General features: G+C 39.2%; 1 protein-coding gene across 3 annotated transcripts in view; it reads right to left on the reverse strand.

Moving 5' to 3' along the window:
• Nucleotides 1–21,124, reverse strand: part of RSPRY1 (ring finger and SPRY domain containing 1) — a 44,244-nt gene that overhangs the window by 8,353 nt on the left and 14,767 nt on the right. For all 3 annotated transcript variants that reach the window (XM_057712858.1, XM_057712859.1, XM_057712860.1), the window contains 11 exons: nucleotides 17,847–17,899; nucleotides 17,040–17,152; nucleotides 15,885–16,011; nucleotides 14,779–14,837; nucleotides 12,814–12,880; nucleotides 12,135–12,266; nucleotides 11,127–11,242; nucleotides 10,047–10,190; nucleotides 5,109–5,220; nucleotides 1,330–1,432; nucleotides 853–1,005 (listed from right to left, as the gene is read on the reverse strand). In XM_057712858.1, the coding sequence (XP_057568841.1) occupies nucleotides 853–1,005; nucleotides 1,330–1,432; nucleotides 5,109–5,220; nucleotides 10,047–10,190; nucleotides 11,127–11,242; nucleotides 12,135–12,266; nucleotides 12,814–12,880; nucleotides 14,779–14,837; nucleotides 15,885–16,011; nucleotides 17,040–17,152; nucleotides 17,847–17,899 (1,179 nt within the window). The remainder of the gene's footprint in view (nucleotides 1–852; nucleotides 1,006–1,329; nucleotides 1,433–5,108; nucleotides 5,221–10,046; nucleotides 10,191–11,126; nucleotides 11,243–12,134; nucleotides 12,267–12,813; nucleotides 12,881–14,778; nucleotides 14,838–15,884; nucleotides 16,012–17,039; nucleotides 17,153–17,846; nucleotides 17,900–21,124) is intronic.

Below are 21,124 nucleotides of genomic sequence, written 5' to 3' on the forward strand. Positions count from 1 at the left end.
ACTATTTCTATGAGTAAAAAAGGACCCCTTGGCATTAAGGAGGCTATTTAGTCTCTGACAACTCCTAGCCTGGTGTCTCTGTCACAGAAAACAAAGTCTAGTGCAGCACAGGACTGCCCCAGCTTGTAACTCTGCTGTTCTTATTCACAGCAGGCTGTACTTTGGGTGCCAAATTGATGTGGTACCAAGAGAGTACGCAGAAGCTGCCCATAAAAGAAGACTTTCCGACAGTTGGTTGCTATTGCCGTCTGACTTTTGGAAAGTTTAATTCTTCAGGGGTGGTTAACTAAATGCTGAAGCGGCTTTAACTAAGGCCAGCCTCCAGGGGAACTCTTAGATGGATCGGTTATACCTTTCAGGGTGTCTGTGAGAAGGCAGACTTGTTTTTGGGCCGCATCCAAGAAGACAGGCTACATAAAAAAGTGCTGGAGTGTGACAGATGAGGGAGGTGTTACTTCACACTTTCACCAAGAGGAACTGAAAGTTCAGATCCCTGTCAGACACCAAGACAAGGTGAAGGGAAGTTCTAGGAATGAGCCTCAGATCTCTGAACTGGGATATAAGTGGCCCTTCTGTTCTTGGGATATTATGGAGGCTCTGCTGCTGTGGGCAGGGCTGTCGTCCCTAGGTGACATTTTCTAGTTCATCTGGAAACTGCTGAGCCACGCTCAAGCCTTGGGACACTGAGTCCCAGGTGAAGTACAGCCCAGAATGGCTTGTTACAGGCCTGCTTTTTGAGCCAGAACAGGAGCTAGGATTACAACGTTATGTTACAGATACTTTTAAGGGCACGACGGCCCAACACTGGCTATGCCATGGCCAGTGTGGTCTCCTTGACTGCAGACTCCTTACCTTGGCAAAATGATTTTCTCTTCAGCTGTTAGGAACGCGTAGTCATTAAAAGTGCTAAATTTCATAGATGGTGGATATTTGAACGGTTTTGCTCCAAAATTGAACTCACATTGTTGATATGACATGAAACTAGCTGCAGCAAAAAATCCAGATCTATGAATAAAAATGAATAGAGGTCAAGAGAATTCATAAAAACAAAGTAAAGCTCAAACACAAAGTGGTGTTTGGAAAGTCAGAACAAGCCATACCCTAGCAGAAAGAAGGGTGACATTTTTTACTAACCTAGACAGGACTGTGTATCAGAGAACATCATAGTCTTATCTTCCTATATCAAACTCTGGGATAGTTTTACGTATGATCAAATGGGTCCCCAATTACCTGAAATACAGTGATTTCTCATCACAGCTGACTACATTTTTTTTTTTCCCGGAGAAAAGTATATTGCACTCAAATTCTTGACTGAGAGAAGGTACTTACACAGTAGATGAAAAGACTTGCTTCTCAGGAGGCAGCTGGTTGCCATTTAAAAAGAAGATCATTTGCTTTTCATTCAAGTCTAACAGAAATCCTACTGTGTCTCCTAGAGGATAGAGTGAAACACTGTTAGGATATGAAGACTCTGCTGTTTCAAGGGTTTTAATGTCACTGCATTAAGCCTGTATTTGTAGCCCTGTACTCAACATATTCATCTTTCTTGCTTCTTCTGCAACTGATCTGACCCCTTTACATCAATATTTGGATGTACCAGTAACAGGAAAATGCTGCCAATTAATCTATGAAAAGCCATCATCAACTGTAAGATGCATCCCAATTTCAAAGATGTGAAAATGTGGGGGAAATGTGCATTTGGGGATCAGTAAAATATGGTAAGATCAAAATCATGAACTTCTTTGTCTCTTTGGTGAGAGTTAAAACTCTCTAAGAGGGAATTCCCCAGCAGTCCAGTGGTTAGGACTCTGTGCTTTCACTGGCAAGGGCGAGGGTTCAATCCCTTGTCGGGGAACTAAGATCCCGCAAGCTGCGAAGCTCGGCCAAAACAAAACAAACAAAACAAAAAACAAAACCAAAACTGTCTGGGACAACAACTGCCCCAACATGTTTTTATTCACTCATAAGGTTTTTGGTTTCTAAATTATCAAAGATAAACACATGAAATTATAGTGATGATAAGAAAAATAGACATAATGGCAATGGAGGAAAATCTAGCATATACAGCAAAAGTCTTGAAATTCTGTATCCTTCTTGCCAGAGAAGATTCACTTCTAAGGATTTATCCTGAGAAAATCCAGAATAGTTTATAATTTTTTTATAATAATAATTTTAAAAGGCAAAAATGTAACTTTCCAACCTTGAGACATTGATTAACATATTATACAATATTGAATAGCCATTAAAAACTATGTTATTTAATAACCTGGAAAGCTGTTCAAGGCATAGTAAGTTTGTAGCAACAAAAAATATATACCATATACAAAAATAAACTCGAAATGGATTAAAGACCTAAATGTGAGGCCAGATACTATAAAACTCTTAGAGGAAAACACAGGCAGAACACTTTTTCACATAAATCACAGCAAGATCTTTTTTGATTCACCTCCTACAGTAATGAAAATGAAACAAACAAATGGGACCTAATTAAACTTAAAAGCTTTTGCACAGCAGAGGAAACCATAAACAAAACAAAAAGACAACTCTCAGAATGGGAGAAAATATTTGCAAGCGAAGCAACTGACAAGGGATTAATCTTCAAAATATAGGAACAGCTCATGCAGCTCAATATCAAAAAAACAAAACAATTTAAAAAATGGGTGGAAGATCCAAAGAAGACATACAGATGGCTAAAAAGTACATGAAAAGATGCTCAACGTCACTAATTATTAGAGAAATGCAAATCAAAACTACAATGAGCTATCACCTCACACAGGTCAGAATGGCCATCATCAAAAAATCCACAAACAATAAATGCTGGAGAGGGTGTGGAGAAAAGGGAACCCTCCAACACTGTTGGTGGGAATGTAAATTGGCACAGCCACTATGAAGAACGTACGGAGGTTGCTCAAAAAAACTAAAAATAGAGCTACCATATGATCCAGCAATCCCACTCCTGGGCACATACCCAGAGAACACCGTAACTTGAGAAGACACATGGACCCCAGTGTTCACTGCAGCTCTGTTCACAATAATCAGGACATAGAAACAACCTAAATGTCCACCAACGAAGGAATGGATAAAAAAGACGTGATACATATATACAAGAGTGAGTGGAAAATTAACCACACTCTGGTTGTATTAAAATTTCTGTAAATTCTACAGTCAGAGTGCGGATAATTTTTGACTCACCCTTGTACAGTGGAATATTACTTAGCCACAAAAAAGAATGAAATAATGCCATTTGCAGCAACATGGATGGACCTAGAGATTGTCATACTGAGTGAAGTAAGTCAGACAAAGACAAATATCATATGCTATTGCTTATATGTACAGTCTAAAATAAGGGTATAAACAGAAACAATTACAGATGTAGAAAACAAACTTTGGTTACCGGGGGTAAGGAAGGGGAGGGACAAATTGGGAGATTGGGATTGAAACATACGATATATAAAAGAGATAACTAATAAGGACCCACTGTATAGCACAGGGAGTTCTACTCAATACTCTGTAATAGCCTATATGGGAAAAGAATCTAAAAATGAATGGATATATGTATCTGTATAACTGATTCATTTGCTGTACATCTGAAACTAATACAACATTGTAAACCAACTATACTCCAATAAAAATTTAAAAAAAAATTTTTAAAGGTAAATATATATATATATATAAATATATATCCCAAATTGTTTTTTAAAAAATATCTGCCCCCCCAAAAATAATAAATAAATAAATAAAATTAAAAAAAAAAAAAAACAGAGAAAATGAAAAGATAGTGGACGTTGCTAAAAAAAAAAAAAAAAATCTGGCTGGAGGAATTACAAGGGATTTCTCTGACTTCGCTCAGTATGACAGTCCTAGGTCCATCCATGTTTCATTTTGCTTTTTACCCCTATTTTCCAAATTTTATAATAAACTTAAGTAATCTTCTAAAAAATTATTTAAAAAACAAATAAGACAGTCTTTGCAGACAGTGCCCCTATCTTATGCTTTGTTAATGAAGAAGTGTTATGTTCCTTTAACCTGCAAGCCCTTAAAACGAGGGCTTACGTGTGCTTTTCAGGTTTTTTCCTTTCTACACTATTAGTTAATTAAGGGAAGCTGTCCCCTCACAGCAAGGGTCAAATTCCTGCTCTCTTAGCATGTCTGAAAATTCAATTTACATCTATAATACTGATTGGGGCAGGAAACAGAGAGAGGACAGTTTGGAGAAGAAGCTGGGCTATATAGCCTATCTAGCGCCAATGCTGGGAGTAAAATTTTTCCAGAGGTTCCATCCCCTACCACATGACTCTATGTCTTCAGAACAAGGCGGGGCACTAGGAGGCCCCTTGAGAACACCACCCTCTGGTGCAATGGTGCCAAGGCAGGGAAACCCTGTTTTCACTGTTATTTAGTTGGGGATAAAAAGACTCACTCGCCTTAAATCCTTTGGTCTAAGTGTTTAACAAATCACTGTGTGACTCTAACTATGCTGTTTGAATCTCTCACCAATAAATGTTTTCATGGGTCTTGGGCCTTGGATATTGCAAAGCGGTTGGGGAAAAAAATTGAATGGGGCAAAAAGATCATGCTGTTGATAAGATATATTCTTGCTAAAATGCTAGAGCCTTGATTGAGAGTCCTGGTAGCCTGTGCCTCTGCAGCATCCTGAGCCTGATGTATGGAGAATTGAGGCTGGGCAGAAGTGTTTGAGGCCAAGAGTGCTCAAACCATCCTTAAAAGCTGCCCTAGAGGGGGCCAGAGTGTGTCCACTGAACACGGCCGATTCTCTGAAAATACTCTTATCCTCAATATCTCCAAGGCTGCTTTAAGACATATACCCAGCGAGGAAACTGGAATTCATATTAATCTTAGGATGATCATTTTCCCACTAAATTAAGAATTTTATAGTCTGAAATGTTTTACTAAAGGAAAGGCTTCATCAGAGGTGAATATCAGGAGAGCACTGTTCACATCCATGGCAGGGGATACAAATGCTAGTATCCCTTTTCACATTTAATCTTTTTCCATTAAAACATTTTAAAGCCTAACATAATAAATGCCTCATCACAGCCAGATGTCTTAATCTAGTTAATAAATTCATGATGGAGAGGAATGAATACCTTCTTTCCAGCAGGGGTGTACGTGAGGCTTACTTCTGGCGTTGTACCAAATCAGCTGCCGGCAGCCATCATACGCACAGGAGTATTCGTCGTCCCCAATGCCGTAGCCTTCCTGGGGGGACAGGGCCCAGAAGATTAGCAAGGGTCTGCCTGCTGTGTTCTGGGCAAAGAGAGTGTGTGTTTTATAACCATGAACCTGGTGGCTGGAATTCTAAGCTTTCTGGATAAAGGGAGAGACCCTACAGTTCTTGGAAGATACGAAATTCTGAGGTAGAGTCAGAATACAGTGTAACTTCACCAACAAATATTTCCCAAGTTTCACATCTGTTAGTTCATTTAATTCTCACAAACCACCTTGAGGCTGGTGGCTTTATATTCTATTTTAAGAGGAAATAAAGGCTCAGAGAGGTCAACCAGTTTGTCCAAGGACACAATACTAAAAAAGTCAAGTTTGGACCTTGGAATTTTCTGATTCCAAGGCTGGTGTGGGCAAACACCTTTCTTGCATGTAGTATACTTCAAAACACCCACATGCTCAGAGATTCCCAAACTGGAGACAACAGAAAGGTTATAGTGGGTAATCAGCTAATAGGTATTCTGAGATATCTGAAGATCACACAAGTCCTTGGCAGCTTCTTTTATTACTTACTGCCTTTAAATTATTTCATAGTTATTTTATTGTTAACATGAAAGGGTGGGTGGGATCTTAAGAAATTATTTTGAGCACTTATAAAAAAAAATAGAACAAACAGAGGAAACATGCAGACCAGACAACTGCTATCTTTAAGATTCAGTGGTGAAAACTGGCACAACAGTGTAAAGCAATTATAGTCCAATAAAGGGCTTAAAAAAAAAAAAAAAGATTCAATGGTGAAAGATTCTAGTGGACAAAGGCACAGAAAATGTGGGCCAAATCCAAGTAAGATCTCAGATCCTGGTGATGGTTTGCTTATTCTATGCGATAATGAGGTAGAGGAGACAGATTGGAAAAAGGGCTCCAGCATACTCTTGACTTTTTGGACCACAACACACTGAATTCAGATGAGTGTTCTCCAAAGTGAGGTTTCTGAATTAGTGTTCTGAATGCACTATTAGAGTTAAATGAACTTGCATAAGTTCTCTGTGTAAGGCCGAGAAGATACTCACCAGTCTATCAGAAAGAACACCTTGCTATCCCTTTCAAAGCCTGAACAAGCAAGTAAAAAACTTATTTTTTATTTTGTGGGTATTGGGGAATAGGCAAAAGGCAATCAATTCTTTTCTATCTTTCCCTTCTAATGTCCTACGAAGTCCTCCACAGAACACTTGGAGGAAATTCCTAGAAGATTTCTAGGCACCAAGAATTGGTTAAGAGCAGACTTTACCATGCAATGTCTTCCATGCCTAGATGAATTTCACAATAGAGTGGCATTTGGGGACAAAGGGGGAACTCTAACAATCTTAATCACAGATCAGCTTCTACAGAAGTAGTTGCCACTGCTATGCAGAGATACATTTTAAAAACCACTTTGAGCTCACATATCAAAGAGCAATCCAGATGTACTACACTCTCTTTCAACGTGAAAACATTCCCAGCAGGACTAACTATGGTCTCCATCAGCTGAGGCAGATAAATGAGAGAACAGGGTAGCTAGCTTGGTACCTGGGGTGATTATTTTGATCTGCCTGTTTCTGGTCATGTATATTTTAGTAATGGAAACTTTATTAAAAACAAACAAAAGTGTTTATCCACAGTTTGTCATTTAGGGAATATACCAACTCTTTCCCTATGTGGTGGATACCATCCTTTCTTCTGCTGTCTGGCATTCCAACCACTTCCTGCTATGGGGAATGTGATGAAGATACAGTGTCCTGCCTCCTGCTCTGGAGATGGAGGGATAAGATATGACCTTGGCCAACTGGACCCTCCCATTAGACACCTAGTGTCTGTGACCCCACGTGGAGGAATGGTTAGGACTTTTGGGGCAACAGTGTTGGCATCCTGGCCCCTAAAACACTGGCTGTTGTAACTTCCTGTCTCTTGGCCTCTCACGATGCCTTGGAGCCTGTCTGGTTGCTAAACCCCTCACTAGTCTGGGAGCTCCCTATAGGCTTGCAAATCATTCTTTTTCTGTTTAAGATAGCAGAGTCATTTTCTCCACGGCAAGAGGCTTCAATAGGGAAAGGAGCATGGGCTGCCTTGACCAGGGTTTGAATTCTTCACCAGCAGTTGGAGGCTAGGTGACTTTGGGCAAGTTTCTAAATTAATTTCTTTGACCTTCATTCTCATCTTTAAATGGGAGAATAATACCTTCCCAAACTCTCAAAAAGATTAGAGATGAGTATGTGAAAGCCCTGTCACATGGAAGATGCTCATGAAAAGGCAAAAGATATTTTACATAAATCAAAATGCACCCTTGAAGACTTGCTCCTCCCAAACCCCCATAAAGATATACAAGATAACTATTCTGTAGGTGACCTGAACAAGAATTATCTTTTAGCTTCTCAGATTAATGATCTATCTCCAAGCCCATCACTTTGACCACCTTTTCAAAACTGAAGCCTAAGTGGTAAGCGTCAAAATAAGAGGCACTATGAATGGACTTCAAATTTTTAGAGACTGGGTGTATCCTAGGAATGACTTATTCCATAAATCCACACCCTGTCTGTATAGGCAAAAACATCAGAATCACCAGAACAATGTCCATGTGAAGCAAAGTTGTAAGTATGGTAACGTCATTGAAATCCTCCACTTGGGGAAAGATGTATCAGACTTCAGCAATTTCTAACCAACCAGTACTTGAATCAGGGAAAAATGTTTTGTTTTTTAAAGAAAGAAATTAAGTCTATCTAGCAATCTGGAGGGTAGAAAAATAGTACTTTACGCCTCTTAATATGAGAAGCAAAAATTTTTGCAACTATATGGCAGAAATTAGTTTCATCCACCAGATAAAATGATAAAATGCCAGCTTCACTGGCGATTAAAAAAAAAAATCTGCAACACTCAGTCTCAAATATACTACACTCAGACCTGTAGCGGGCTGCCAAATTAGGAGAGACACACTTTCTATCAAAGCTTTCTCCTGTGAAGAATCCACATTTCTTCTAGTTCTGGAACAAATTTTTTTTTTTTAATAAATTTATTTATTTATTTTATTAGCTGTGTTGGGTCTTCGTTGCTGCACACGGGCTTTCTCTCGTTGCGGCGAGTGGGGGCTACTCCTCGTTGTGGTGCGTGGGCTTATCATTGCGGTGGCCTTTCTTGTTGCAGAGCACAGGCTCTAGGCGCGTGGGCTTCAGTAGTTGTGGCACATGGGCTCAATAGCTGTGGCTCACGAGCTCTAGATCACAGGCTCAATAGTTGTGGCACATGGGCTTAGTTACACTGCGGCATGTGGATCTTCCTGGGGCAGGGCTAGAACCCATGTCCCCTACATTGGCAGGCAGATTCTTACCCACTGCACCACCCAGGAAGTCCCCAGGAACAAATTTTTACTTCCAAATGAGGAGACTAGCTAATTCTCTGAGATTCTTCCCATTTTCAAATGCAAAGAACACAACTACTATAGAATAGGAAGGGGACTGAATTCTAGTTCTAGTTTCTTTATGTCCCAGTCTTAGTCTCAGTTTTCTCATCTGTGAAATGGAAACTGACAGTAAGAACTGTTGTGGGAATCAGATGATAGGCTCTAAAATGAAGGTGCTCTGGAAATTAAGATTTTTTTTTTAAGTCCTAAAAATTTCAACTTGAGGACATCATTTGGGGCAGTCTATCAGATAGGCTAATTAATACTGTCTTCTTTAAATCAGTGCCCAAGTTGGGCACTAAAAGACTAATGGCATTGTTCTCCAGACCCACTTATTTTTGACTACATGGTGTTACAAAAAAGCCCTATTCTTCCAGGTTTTAATTAACGCCTGGTAGACTAGGAGGCCTTGCATCAGGGAAGGTTCCTAGCAAAAGCAATGGCAGACTGGGGTCCAGTTTTCCAGCCTGGACAAAAATCCAGACCTGACCTCTCCATGGGCCCTCTTCCTCCAATTTGTCTCTTTCCAGCAAGGAGTTTAGTAAAATGCCATGAACAAGTCCAAGATGCTGTACAGCCTTGCTGAAAGGGCACTTTAGAAACTATCCTATGGGAGGCAAGTTTAGTTTGATTTTGTTGGATTACTTCTAAAACCCATCTCAGGACCTTACATATGGGATGGGAGGCTATTATTTAGATTAACAACAACAACAAAAAAATCTAAGGGAATTTCCCCAGCTCAAAGGGTAAAAATCGTATGTCCACAAAATATTCTTGATCAAAACTGGATTAATCCCAAACAGCTTATACTATGACTATGAGAAGAAAGCCAATTGGGTTGGGCATTAGAAGGTAATAAAGTAGCAAGAAATTAACATCTGTAGAAAAGGGAAGAACCCCAACCTCTCACACCCAGGTAGAAATAGCCCAATTCTGCTTCCTCTAGTGGATTTAATCTTCCCTTATACACTACAGCTTTCTATAACAAAAGTTAAATACTAAATATTGAAAACAAATGTGCCTACTCACTACAAGGTAAAAGCAAAGTAAGAGGAGTTAAGCCAACATTTAGTATTTTACGAAAGGAATAGAATTCCTAAAACTTAAATGCAAGGTAACAACCATCACTGGTCCTAATATAAAAACTGAGCCAAAGATGTGGCTGGGGCCAGAGTCGAGCCTACAAACAAAAAGAACACATCCAACCTCAGGGTGGAATATTAACATGAACTTAAAACTCAAGGGAAAAAAAAACAGCTAAGGGGCAATTTACCTGTGTTTCCCAATTTCTGAATCAGTTAGGGATTTGGCACCATGTGGTTCAGCCAAGGAACAATTATTGTGCAAACCTATCTGAAAAATGAGTATCCTCCCCCAACTCGCCAAAAAAACTGCTGCTGCCCCCATCTGCACAGGTCTCCAAGGTACTCACATGATTGAGAAATTTGCTGTCTCGTGTGGCCCAGCCGATCTGCATGACACCAGAAGTGACCACTGTTACTTCATAGTACCACACCCCAGCATCCACACAAAAGGTGCAGCGCACACTTTCAAAAGAAGAGGCATCACAGCGAGCCTGGCAAAATCAAAGAGCATGGCAGTCCACCATCAATGCCTGAAGACCACCAGAGATAAGTGATTGCTCAGAAAGTGGAATCTGTTCTTCCTCATTAAAGCTCCTGGTGGACTACTGTCTCCTTCTCGGTACATTCTCAGTGACAAAAAGTACAAAACTAAAGGAAGGACACTCTATAGTTTAATTTCCAGGGAGATCCAGACTGAAAAGATTGGAAGACCTCAAAGTAAGAATTAGTGAGGTCTGCTGGCTTTATTTTTGAGTACTTACAGACCTTTGCTCTTACAGTACAATCTTTTACAAATGCATAACCATTGCCTTAACCTGTACTTGTTAGGGAGGGAGATGAGGGAGAGAAGGATATTGAAGAGTGTAATACGGAGTACCTAAAAATAATCTAAAGCAGAAAACTACATAAAGCATTTGGCAAGATGTAAGATCAAAGAGCTGTTTGCAGCCATTCTTCAAACGGCTCTTTAATCTTAACATGTCTAGTGCCTAATGGCACCTTTCTGTATATAAGAGGCTCTTTCATTAACCTTCACCCCCCAAATCAGCAACATCAACATACAGGGAAAAAGTGAAGCTCAAGACTGAATACAATTGGTTATGTAGGGATTTTAAAAGAGGAAGGGCCTTTTTAGAAACACTAGTCTTTGTACCTTTAACTGCATAAAATGGCAGAGATTAAAATCAGACATACTTAAACCAGTCAATATACATTACAGTGCTTACTGTACGTATAGGACCATGCGAGATATGAAAGAGTAAATAACATCCCAAATACTCCCTCTCCCACCACTTCTACCTCTAACCACTCTTTGAGTATGTAGTAAATTTCCATCTATTTTGCAAGGATTGCTTTTGTTCAGAACCAGGACATGAAAATGAGAACAAGATTTTCTCCCCAGAACGGTTCATCTATGGAAGCTTTACCTCCAAGCCATGAGGCGAAATCTTCAGGTACTCGCTGACATCGTTACTGTTCAGCATGGCCTTGATGCTATTCAAGTCCACTTTCTCATAGGTCAGCTGCCTACCTTCTTTTAAAACTGCAAAAGAAAAAGTGGGCACATTTCTAAGGCAGGCTATGGGGGGAAAAAGCCATTGTCATTGCTAGCTGCCATTCTAGTTAAGAAGTGGAGGTGCTCATAAATGGTAGAACTGGTAGACTTATAACCTTAGCTTTGCTGCCACACTGCCATATGAAGATTCATGAAGCAAATGCTGGTAAAGGCAGCACTGCTAGGTATATATTTTTGTTCCCTATAGTCATTATTTTGAATGCAGCAAAATCCAAATCTTCAGAATTATTCTTTAACTGGCACTACGTAGGCTGTGCACTGAGCAACTCCCCACAATGCTGCAGCAGAAGCTGGGGGTGGGGTGAGGGGGGAGGGTCACATGTCCAACTGTGCTACCTATGGAGGGGGAGTGGGGACAGAGCAGTGGTATAGTTTTAGTTTTTGCAGCCCTTGGAGGAGAAAAAGAAAAGTTGGGAGCAACTCTCATGGTATAGGTAAGACATGTCTTGAGATCTGAAGAGTAAAGTTCGGACAGAGAGTAAAGTAAAGAGAGGGAATTCCAAGTGAGGGGAACAGGCCCAGGGGTAGGAATGATTGGGAACTGCTTGTAGGACAGTGAGAAGAGCTGGTGTTGGAAAGAGTTGATTAGACAGTGGCATCTGATTAATGGCCCGGATGTAGCAGGAAACAGGGGACCAGTAAAAGTTTTTGAACGGGAGAAAGCTGCAATTAGAAGCATTCCATCTAATTGTCTGAAGAGTCCCCAGGATACTTTACTGCTAGAATATAGCCAAACTACCAGCAGAAGAGCTTATATGGAAAAACTCACACTGTCACAAAATAAAGACCGGAGATCCTATTTAAGAAGTGGACTTGGAAATGAAAACAGGCATTTTAATAAAGGACAACTCCTACTTACAGAGATTGTCTAAGCTCCACTGGGCACAGAAACCAACTTGACGTTTCAGATAATCAGGGTCATCAGTCCAGGACTCTAAGGTGACAAGCCGGTCACTAATACTGGAATCAGATATAGTCAATTTATTTTCACCTGTTTGGGAAGACATAAACCTTAAATTAACTGTGAAAGAGGAGGATGGTTTGCTGGGCAGATTAATGGAGGGAAGGAGTGAGGAGAGACAATTAGAGAATCTGGACACTATAATAATAATGACAAAGCCCAAGAGCTCTATTTTCTAGAAAGTAGTAATATCATCACTAAATTTTTAGCTATAAAAAGTGGGTAATCATGGTCACCAAGTTTTGATTCTTCAGGTGAGAAAACTCTTGCCTTTGCCACTGTTACATCTTACTGGCTTTGAGATGTTTATCCAGACAAATCAGAATGTATGCATGTTTGTTTATTTATTTATTTGGCTGTGCCATGCATCTTGTGGGATCTTAGTTCCCCAACAGGGATTGAACCCAGGGCCAAAGCAGTGAAAGCCAGGAATTCTAACCAGTAGGCTACCAGGGAATTCCCCAGAATGTATGCATGTTTGATGGCGTTCAAAAGTGTCAGCTCATCCAGTAATTAAGAAAAATAAGATTTTTAACAAGCAATATAGATCATTAACGCAAGAAGTCACTATACCTACTTGTCTGTGCAAACTTTTCCAGTGCGATAAGTGCAAAAAGCATGACTGTGGGGTGGGACTGTAATTTCTGAAAAACAACAAAAGATGAAAAATATATATATATCATTGCTCTGCAGAGATAACAAGTTATCAATTTCCTCTTCTTACCCAATGTATGCTAGATTTTCTTTTTGAAGCAGTCAGAAAAGTTTTACTCATTCGACTCGATTATCCATTTGCTAACACTGTCGATAATAAACCAAGATAAAGTCTCTCAAAATCTTGTATTACTTTCTTGAAGTTACTGGGTTCGTTTAGATATGGAAATTTCAAAAACATCTTATTAAATGCACTGTTATCTTACTTAGTAACATTTATATTAAAGCCTTGTTAAATAAAATCATGCTGATTCTTACATTCATTTAAGCAAGCCAAACAGAAGCTTAGAAGTGTAGCTAAAAATGACTTTTTATTCAGAACCCTAAAAGGAACCATTCATCACTACCAAGTTCTAAAATTATAAATAATGAAATTAACAATTCATGGCTTCATTTTCAATCTGTTCTCTGAAAAGAATTCTACAAATGGTGATGGTAGGTGGGAAAGAGCAACAAGTGAGCTCTTTCAGTTACATTTAAGTTCATGTCACGTGTGCTCACACTTGAAGAAAGGTCTATCTGCTTCACATCATATCTTTTCATAGCCATCTTTTCCCACAGCTATGTTAGGATCCTGCAGAAGAGCTCTAGAACAACAGATGATTTCCAGTCACTTTTCTGGTGCCCAACTGGGTTCTGCAGAGCTCATATACCCATCATCCTTCCCTGTTGCAAAGCCTGTTTAGCACCCTGCTTCTTGCCATATCCGTCCTCAATCCATCTGTCTGGATTTTTAGGCCCTGAGCCATCCCCACCTGGCTACTCAGTCAATGTCCCCCTGTCTCTGAACACTGTCTTCTGATCAGACAATTCTCTGTAATATGCTGGGAACATGGCCATTTCTGGCCCTAGGCTTCTGCTGGTTATGTGTCCTTAGCCAAAAAACCCATTTTTTTCCTCCTGTGTGCACAATCAAATCCTAACCCTATGGTGTGACCAGCTGAGGTCCCACCTTCATCAGGAAGTCTGTCTCCCGTGTCTCCCAGTCCCTACCACCCATATCTGCCACCTCCCAGTCATCTTCTCAGAACTCTTGGCTCTTAGTCTGAAAGAAGCAATTTTGCCCTTAATCACATCCTGCCATAAAATGGAGGCTAACTATCTTGTCTGAGTAGTTTTGTTCCCTCACCTAACCCAGAAACTTCTTGAGGGCAAAGGACTGTTAGACTACTTTTATATCCCTACAGTGCTTGTACAGCATAGTGTTAAGTGTTTTAAGTACATATCACGTAGGTCCTGAAAAATAGGGTCTTTCAGATTTTGAAAAAGGCCAGTGCAGTAGGCCTGCAAAAATAACTTTAAAAAAAATACAGACCAGTGAAGACTGCAGTCAAGCAGTGTGAGAGATCTGAGAGCACAGCCTCGGCAAACCACAAAGCCTCACAGATGCTATATCAAATACTCAATGACAATAGTTTTAAGAGCAGTAAGGAGGGGGCAGGGATGGAGGAACAGAGATTTATATACACTGGGAATCTGACCTCACAGTTTCCTGGCTTGGAAGCCATGTAATTTTGTTTCCACTGTGGTGGTTCCTACTACCATTTGGCAGACTCTAAGGACCCACACAAAAAAGCCAATCATAGCACCTATCTTATGACTAAATTTAAAACCAGACCAACTCAGCTGTTTTGCTTGCAATAAATTCCTATCGTGCCCGTACTTTTTTTTTTTTAAACATACAAGGGAATAGATAAACACTCAGGAAACACCTGCAAAGAAAATTTATAGCTGATTCCATCCTCTGTGCCAGTGGCTAAGCACGCAATTTTAGAAAAATGCATAATTCTAGATGACTAAGAATAACTAGCTTTGATGTCTCACTTACCAGACACTGTAGCAAATATTCCAGTATTCCTGGGCTAAGTAAACCTATACTTGCAGGACCTAGACGAATACAACAAACACTGGATATAATTAACTGTGTCATATTATTTTGTATTTGTAACTAATACCAATAAAATTGTAGAAGTCTTTCACAAAGTACTCTCATGCCCATTATCTTATTCAAGTCTCCTGCTTGAGGTGGGGAATAGTACTATCCCATTTCGCAGTTGAACAACTGAGCCCACAGACTTACTCCTGAAGTGACTTAACTCCAGGGCACTCTGGGAGCACACAGCAGAGGCTGAATCAACACCCATGTGTTCTGATTTCTAATCCATTGTTTTTTCCACCATAAATCATACAACGAGCTGGGCTATTCACCTATACTTTGATGTTAACTTTCCTAAAATGGGCAACATTCACAAACAAATAAAATATCTGCTTGTCTTCTCAGCAATTGCTCCAATTTACAGTTCCTTTTCTTCTTCCCCTACCTAGCATGTCTCTACTGTCTAGCTAAACTTTATAAAGTGTGTGTGTACATGTATATTACAATCTTTATCATATGAGCTTAGCCTTCTCTCTCTCTCTCTCTTTTTTATTTATTTATTTATTTATTTATTGGCTGCGTTTGGTCTTTGTTGCTACTCGTGGGCTTTCTTTAGTTGCACTGAGCGGGGGCTGCTCTTCGTTGCAGTGTGTGGGCTTCTGATTGCAGTGTTCCCTTCCGTTGTGGAGCACGGGCTTAGCTGCTCCGCGGCGTGTGGGATCTTCCCAGACCAGGGATTGAACCCATGTCCCCTGCGTTGGCAGGTGGATTATTAACCACTGCGCCACCAGGGAAGTCCCTCTTATTTTCAATTTTAAAACAAATAAGGAAAACTTTTTCTTTTAAATTTCCCTCTGAAACTCCTCAAAGCTAAATTAGTTTGCATTTACCATTGTGGCCTTGAGTAATTTTTTTCCAGTTAGACCCTGTTCCTCAATTTTATCTTTTTAGAGACACTTCCTTCTAGTAAGGCAGGTTTGATCAAAGACCTGCAGTGCCATCTTCCCCTTAATGTCAAACAACTTAAGATCTTCCTTGGTGGAGCTTCCCAGAGTTACCTGCTAGTTTCTCAGCCAAGCAGCCTAGGACTGCAGATGTGTTCCTGTGTTTGGCAGGATGACCCGAGTCCTGGCAAGCTACTTCTCCGTTTAAGTTGAGAATTTCAGTCAATTTCTGGAGTGCATCCTAAAAACGAAAATGTACAAGTGGATCTGATAAATATACTACTTAGGTTTTTTTCCCCAAGGTAATTCTTTGACACAAAAGCAATAACCACGTGTTAACTCAGAGTGACCATACAAAAATGATATAGTATACTCACAGGATACCTTTATTGATGGGAAATATTATTGGATCAACCTGAAAGTTTTCTTACATGAATTGCTAGTTTCCATTTCATTCAACATGTACCAATTGTGCCAAATAAATGCTATGTACTCCTTTGAGTCATTAAACAGGCTAAATCCACCCAAGTGCCAATATGATTGATAACAATAGGGCCTAGTGATATTGAAGTAAAAAGTTACTTACAAATTTTTTTTTTATCAATCAAGAACAAATATCACCAGAACTTTTAAAGCAAATTATAACAGAAACCTATAAGTCTAGGCAAAGGTCAATTCATCAGTGACAAGGCCAAAGACTTTTCCCTCTGTCCATGTTTTTTCACGTTAGGCCCAAATGTCTGAGGCTTAAACAAATGAAAGATGGCAGAATCTAAAATTTTTAAAAAAGAATCCCATAGATCACATGGAATAAGGCAATGATAGTTAGATTGTTCTACATAAGGGATAATCAAAGTTATACCAATATTTAATATGTTTAAGACTCAAAAGTGCTTTTGTATGATAGTTTTTTCTCTTAACAGAAAATGTTTAAAAAACTTTTGTTATGAGGAAATTGTCTGGAGAGAGATAAGAAATGCAGCAACTGAACATCCTCTTCCAGTTTCAAAGATTGCCCTTTCAGATATAAATGCTTCCATTTTTAACATTTTTAAAATTTTAAACTAAAGTTTTAGAGTAAGCTATTGACAGAAAGAGGATATAGCAATTTAGTAATAAAAAAACAACTTTACATAATGAAATTAATATTAAATAAAACAGATCCAAAATATATGACGACAAAATGCATTGCATCAAATGTTCTTTGTGGTCATTCATCCTGTGTTTAAGCATAGATGTTAGTTTCATAAAAGATAAGTATTAACTTACTTTAGTGGGCAATGGACATTCATCTAGTAATAATGTTATAACAGCTGGTCCCAGTGGATCTTCCAATGGAATAACTCTAATTAAAGACTGGACAACGTCCAGCCATCCTTCATCTAAGAACAAATCAAGAAGATTACATGATGGAGCCACTATTTAAAAAATGTGAAATTATATAACCTATAACACAAGATGACTTCACGTTAAAATAGAAACACTCTTGGAAAACAGAAACATCCTATATAGCTTTTAAGCAGCTAGTATTTGGCATGGACATGGTCATCGATTGCTAGTCATCACGATAGAGACAAAGAATCCTAACTTATAGGAGTCTGGTGATATTGGGGTATATTCAATTGAAGAAAATTCAAGCTATGGTCCTGGATTCTCAAATTATGATTAACATAGTTTTCAGCATCTTATTTATGACATAGGATTTAACTGAAAAGATTAAGTATCTGCAACAGTTGGCTCTATTTTCAAAATGACATTTAGGAAACGGAGGGACAAAAAAATTATCCTCCTCATTCTAGAAGAGTTATAGTCAAAGATCTGTCAATGCCAAAAATAATTTTATTTTAATAATTTCAGTGAGATAAAACCATTACTGAAAGATGCAGCATATACTCAGGATACAATACAGTGCTTATTAATTACTGCCCTTATAAAGGAAAATTTCCATAGACTAAGGGATTTTTTCTTCATCATGTGTATTAAGTAGTTTTGAAGTCTTTTATTTAAAAAAAATGGCTAAATTCTTCATGATCATTAATTAATTAGGAAGTATTTTAAAAAAAACTTTAAAAATACCTGTTTCTGCCATTTCGTGCAGTGTAATCATGGAATAGGGAGGTTCCTGATCACTGAAAAAAAATATTCAAGACATCAAACTTGAAGAAATAAGAAATGACAATTTCACATAACAGTTCAAATTGGAAGTGTGGGGGTAGAAAGAGAAAGAAATGATCATGAGTGATGTAGAGAAAGAGATGAAGGAGACAACCAGAGCTACAATCTACAAGGACAAACACACACCACATGTGCTCATTTCCAAGGTCACTGTCCGTGATGGCCCACAAATAAAATGGGCACAAGGGCACATGAAAGGACCACCACGTAACCTGAAGTCAAAGCACAGGACTAATACTTGAGCCGAAAGCCCACTCTCAGCTTTACCTACAGTGGCCCAGTGCCAACAGAGACAAGCCAGGGAAGCCAACATCATCTTCCTCATATGTACCTCAAAGAATTGCCAGGAAGGGAGATGACAAACCCAAATGAGGTCTTATAGAAGCAAGGGCCTATGAACACCTTCATTTTTAAGTGTTCTTCTGGTAAATATCACTATATGCTTAAACTTTATAAAATGGCGTTAGAAGAAAAAAACCAAATTTAATTAAGAAGCTATTTAATCTTCTAGTCACAGCTCTAAAATGGCATTTTCCCCTTTATCCAGTGAATTTTCAAACTGTGATCTCAGGAATCCAAAGAGGTGCTTTAGGGGAACTTGAATAATGAATGAAATATTTCCCATCAAACAATGATAATCTAATTATTTAAGGAATACATTCACCACTTATTTGTTTATATATTGTGTCTGTTTCACTGTGAAAGCAAAAACAAAAACAAACAAAAAACGAAACAAACAAAAAACCCCCCAAAACTATTGTCTTCAATCATTTAATCTTCAGAATAACCCTGCAATATGGGAATTACCAAGTTCATTTCAGGTACTCATCAGGTACCAGTGTTTCACACATCCTATGCCTTTTCATAACAAAGGAAAATTCTTATTTAAAAGAACTCTTTTGGGGTTTCCTAGGTGGCGCAGTGGTTGGGAATCCGCCTGCCAATGCAGAGGACATGAGTTCAATCCCTGCTCCAGGAAGATCCCACATGCCGCGGAGCAACTAAGCCCGTGTGCCAAAAAAAAATAAAATAAAATAAAAAATAAAAGAACTGTTTTAAATGATGTAACTAACTGATAAAAACATTGCTCTGGGGCAACCTGGCAATAATGAAATTAAATATGCAGATACTCAACAATGCTAGAGAAATTACTACACAGGTGCACAGGAGGCTATTTGCTGTCAAGCTATGCGCAGGAACAAAAATATAGAAGTAGTAACTTAAGTGACTGTCACCAGATTATAGGATAACAAAATATAGTACTTTTGAGCATACAAAGGAATACTCTGTAGCAGTCAGAAGCAGTTGTAGATTTATATACAGCAACATAGGCCTCAAACATAATGTTGAGAGAAGTTAAAACCGAAGAGACTTCACTGTTATGTAAAATTTTAAAATCATACACAAAACAATATATATAAACCTCCTATACAGACATTAACAAACATATGTCAGGCAGATTGGAAGAACATACCTTAAATTCAGTAGAATGGGTTACCCACTGATATTTGGAGATGGGTGGTAAAGAGGGCAATGGGATTGGGGAAGAAGAGCAAACTAATAAAAATATGACAAGGTTAGTGACCATTAAGAAATATGAGCACCTGAATTCTGCACAGATACACTTAAAGGACACACACCTCTCTACACTCAAAAAGAACAAGGGCTTCCCTGGTGGCACAGTGGTTAAGAATCCGCCAGCCAATGCAGGGGACACGGGTTCGATCCCTACTCCAGGAAGATCCCACATGCCGTGGAGCAACTAAGCCCATGAGCCACAACTATTGAGGCCATGTGCTGCAACTACTGAAGCCCACGTGCCTGGAGCCCGTGCTCTGCAACAAGAGAAGCCATGGCAATGAGGAGCCCGCGCACCACAACGAAGAGTAGCCCCCACTCACCGCAACTAAAGAAAGCCCACGCACAGCAACAAAGACCCAACACAGCCAATAAAATAAATAAATAAATAAAACAAGATAAAATTCTTTGTGGAACAGAAATAGAGCAGAAACTTCTGGTGGGAGGCAAAAGCTAAAGCCATAAGACTACTGGGCTCTGGGTCAGGAACTAGACAGAGCTTGCCAGAAGCTTTATGCCTGCAAGGCAGGTAATGGGGACCAAAACCCCACCTGTGCAAGGTGAGCAGACTCACCAAATAAAGCAGGAACAGGGCTCCCTTCTCAGTGAAAGGAGTTGAAAAGCTCTGAACGATAACCTGACCTGCAACCAGTATAAAGCTGCAAGTCTCCAGTGACACAAAAAGGCAGGGAAAGCCATGCAGCAGGACTTCCTACAGTGGGATGGGAACTCAGAACCCCCACTTTTAGGTTCAGTTGTAGAGACTGAAGGTCCCTGGGACCCAGATGGAGACAACAAAGGTGACAGAGAGAAAGGGAGAAAAAGACAGAGAGAACACACACACACACACACACACACACACACACACACGAACACACAGTGGGGAAAAAAAACTTCCATCAAAAGGAGCCTGCAAATTAAAATTCCAAAGTCATGAGAATAACTAACATTAATACCATTAGCATCTGAGGATAAAGTTACTGACAAAAAACAAAACAAAACAAAACCAAAAAAAACCCCAGCAAAAAATCAAACTTCAAAATGATTTTACGATAACTATATTTCAAGTGTATTTCCTATAGCAACTCTCTCACTATGCCATCAGGAACTGTACTATCCTCTCAAATCAAGGCAATCCACTCCTAAGTAACAATTAGAGAGAGGAAAACAATAAATATAGATCATTTTATAACTGTGATATCTGCATACACTCTTTTACATATATTCTTACTAAGCCCATCTGTCCTGTCTTCTATGTTTAGTTTTAATAGCCATATAAACTTTGCAGGTTAAGAAATCCTTCTCTTTAGCAGTTTCGAAAAAAAATAAGCTATAGAACTATGTTTACGAACTGTCTGAACCCCATTTTGCCATTCTGTCCTCCAACCTGTCCCTCCATACTTGCTCTACATCTGCCTAATTTTTCCATTCTCAGAAGAGCTTTAACTATAATTCAGTACAAACAGGTTTAAGGTAAAATTTACCCTATTATTCAAGTGTACACTACTTGCCTCACATAAGTGGATTATGTGCTTTATCAACAAGTTCACTTATAATTTGTACTATTTTCCTGAAGCTTAAAAATAAAGCTCCTGTTCTGC

Source organism: Hippopotamus amphibius, chromosome 16 (genome assembly GCF_030028045.1).
Source record: "Hippopotamus amphibius kiboko isolate mHipAmp2 chromosome 16, mHipAmp2.hap2, whole genome shotgun sequence".
In the NCBI taxonomy this organism is placed as follows: Eukaryota; Metazoa; Chordata; class Mammalia; order Artiodactyla; family Hippopotamidae; genus Hippopotamus; species Hippopotamus amphibius.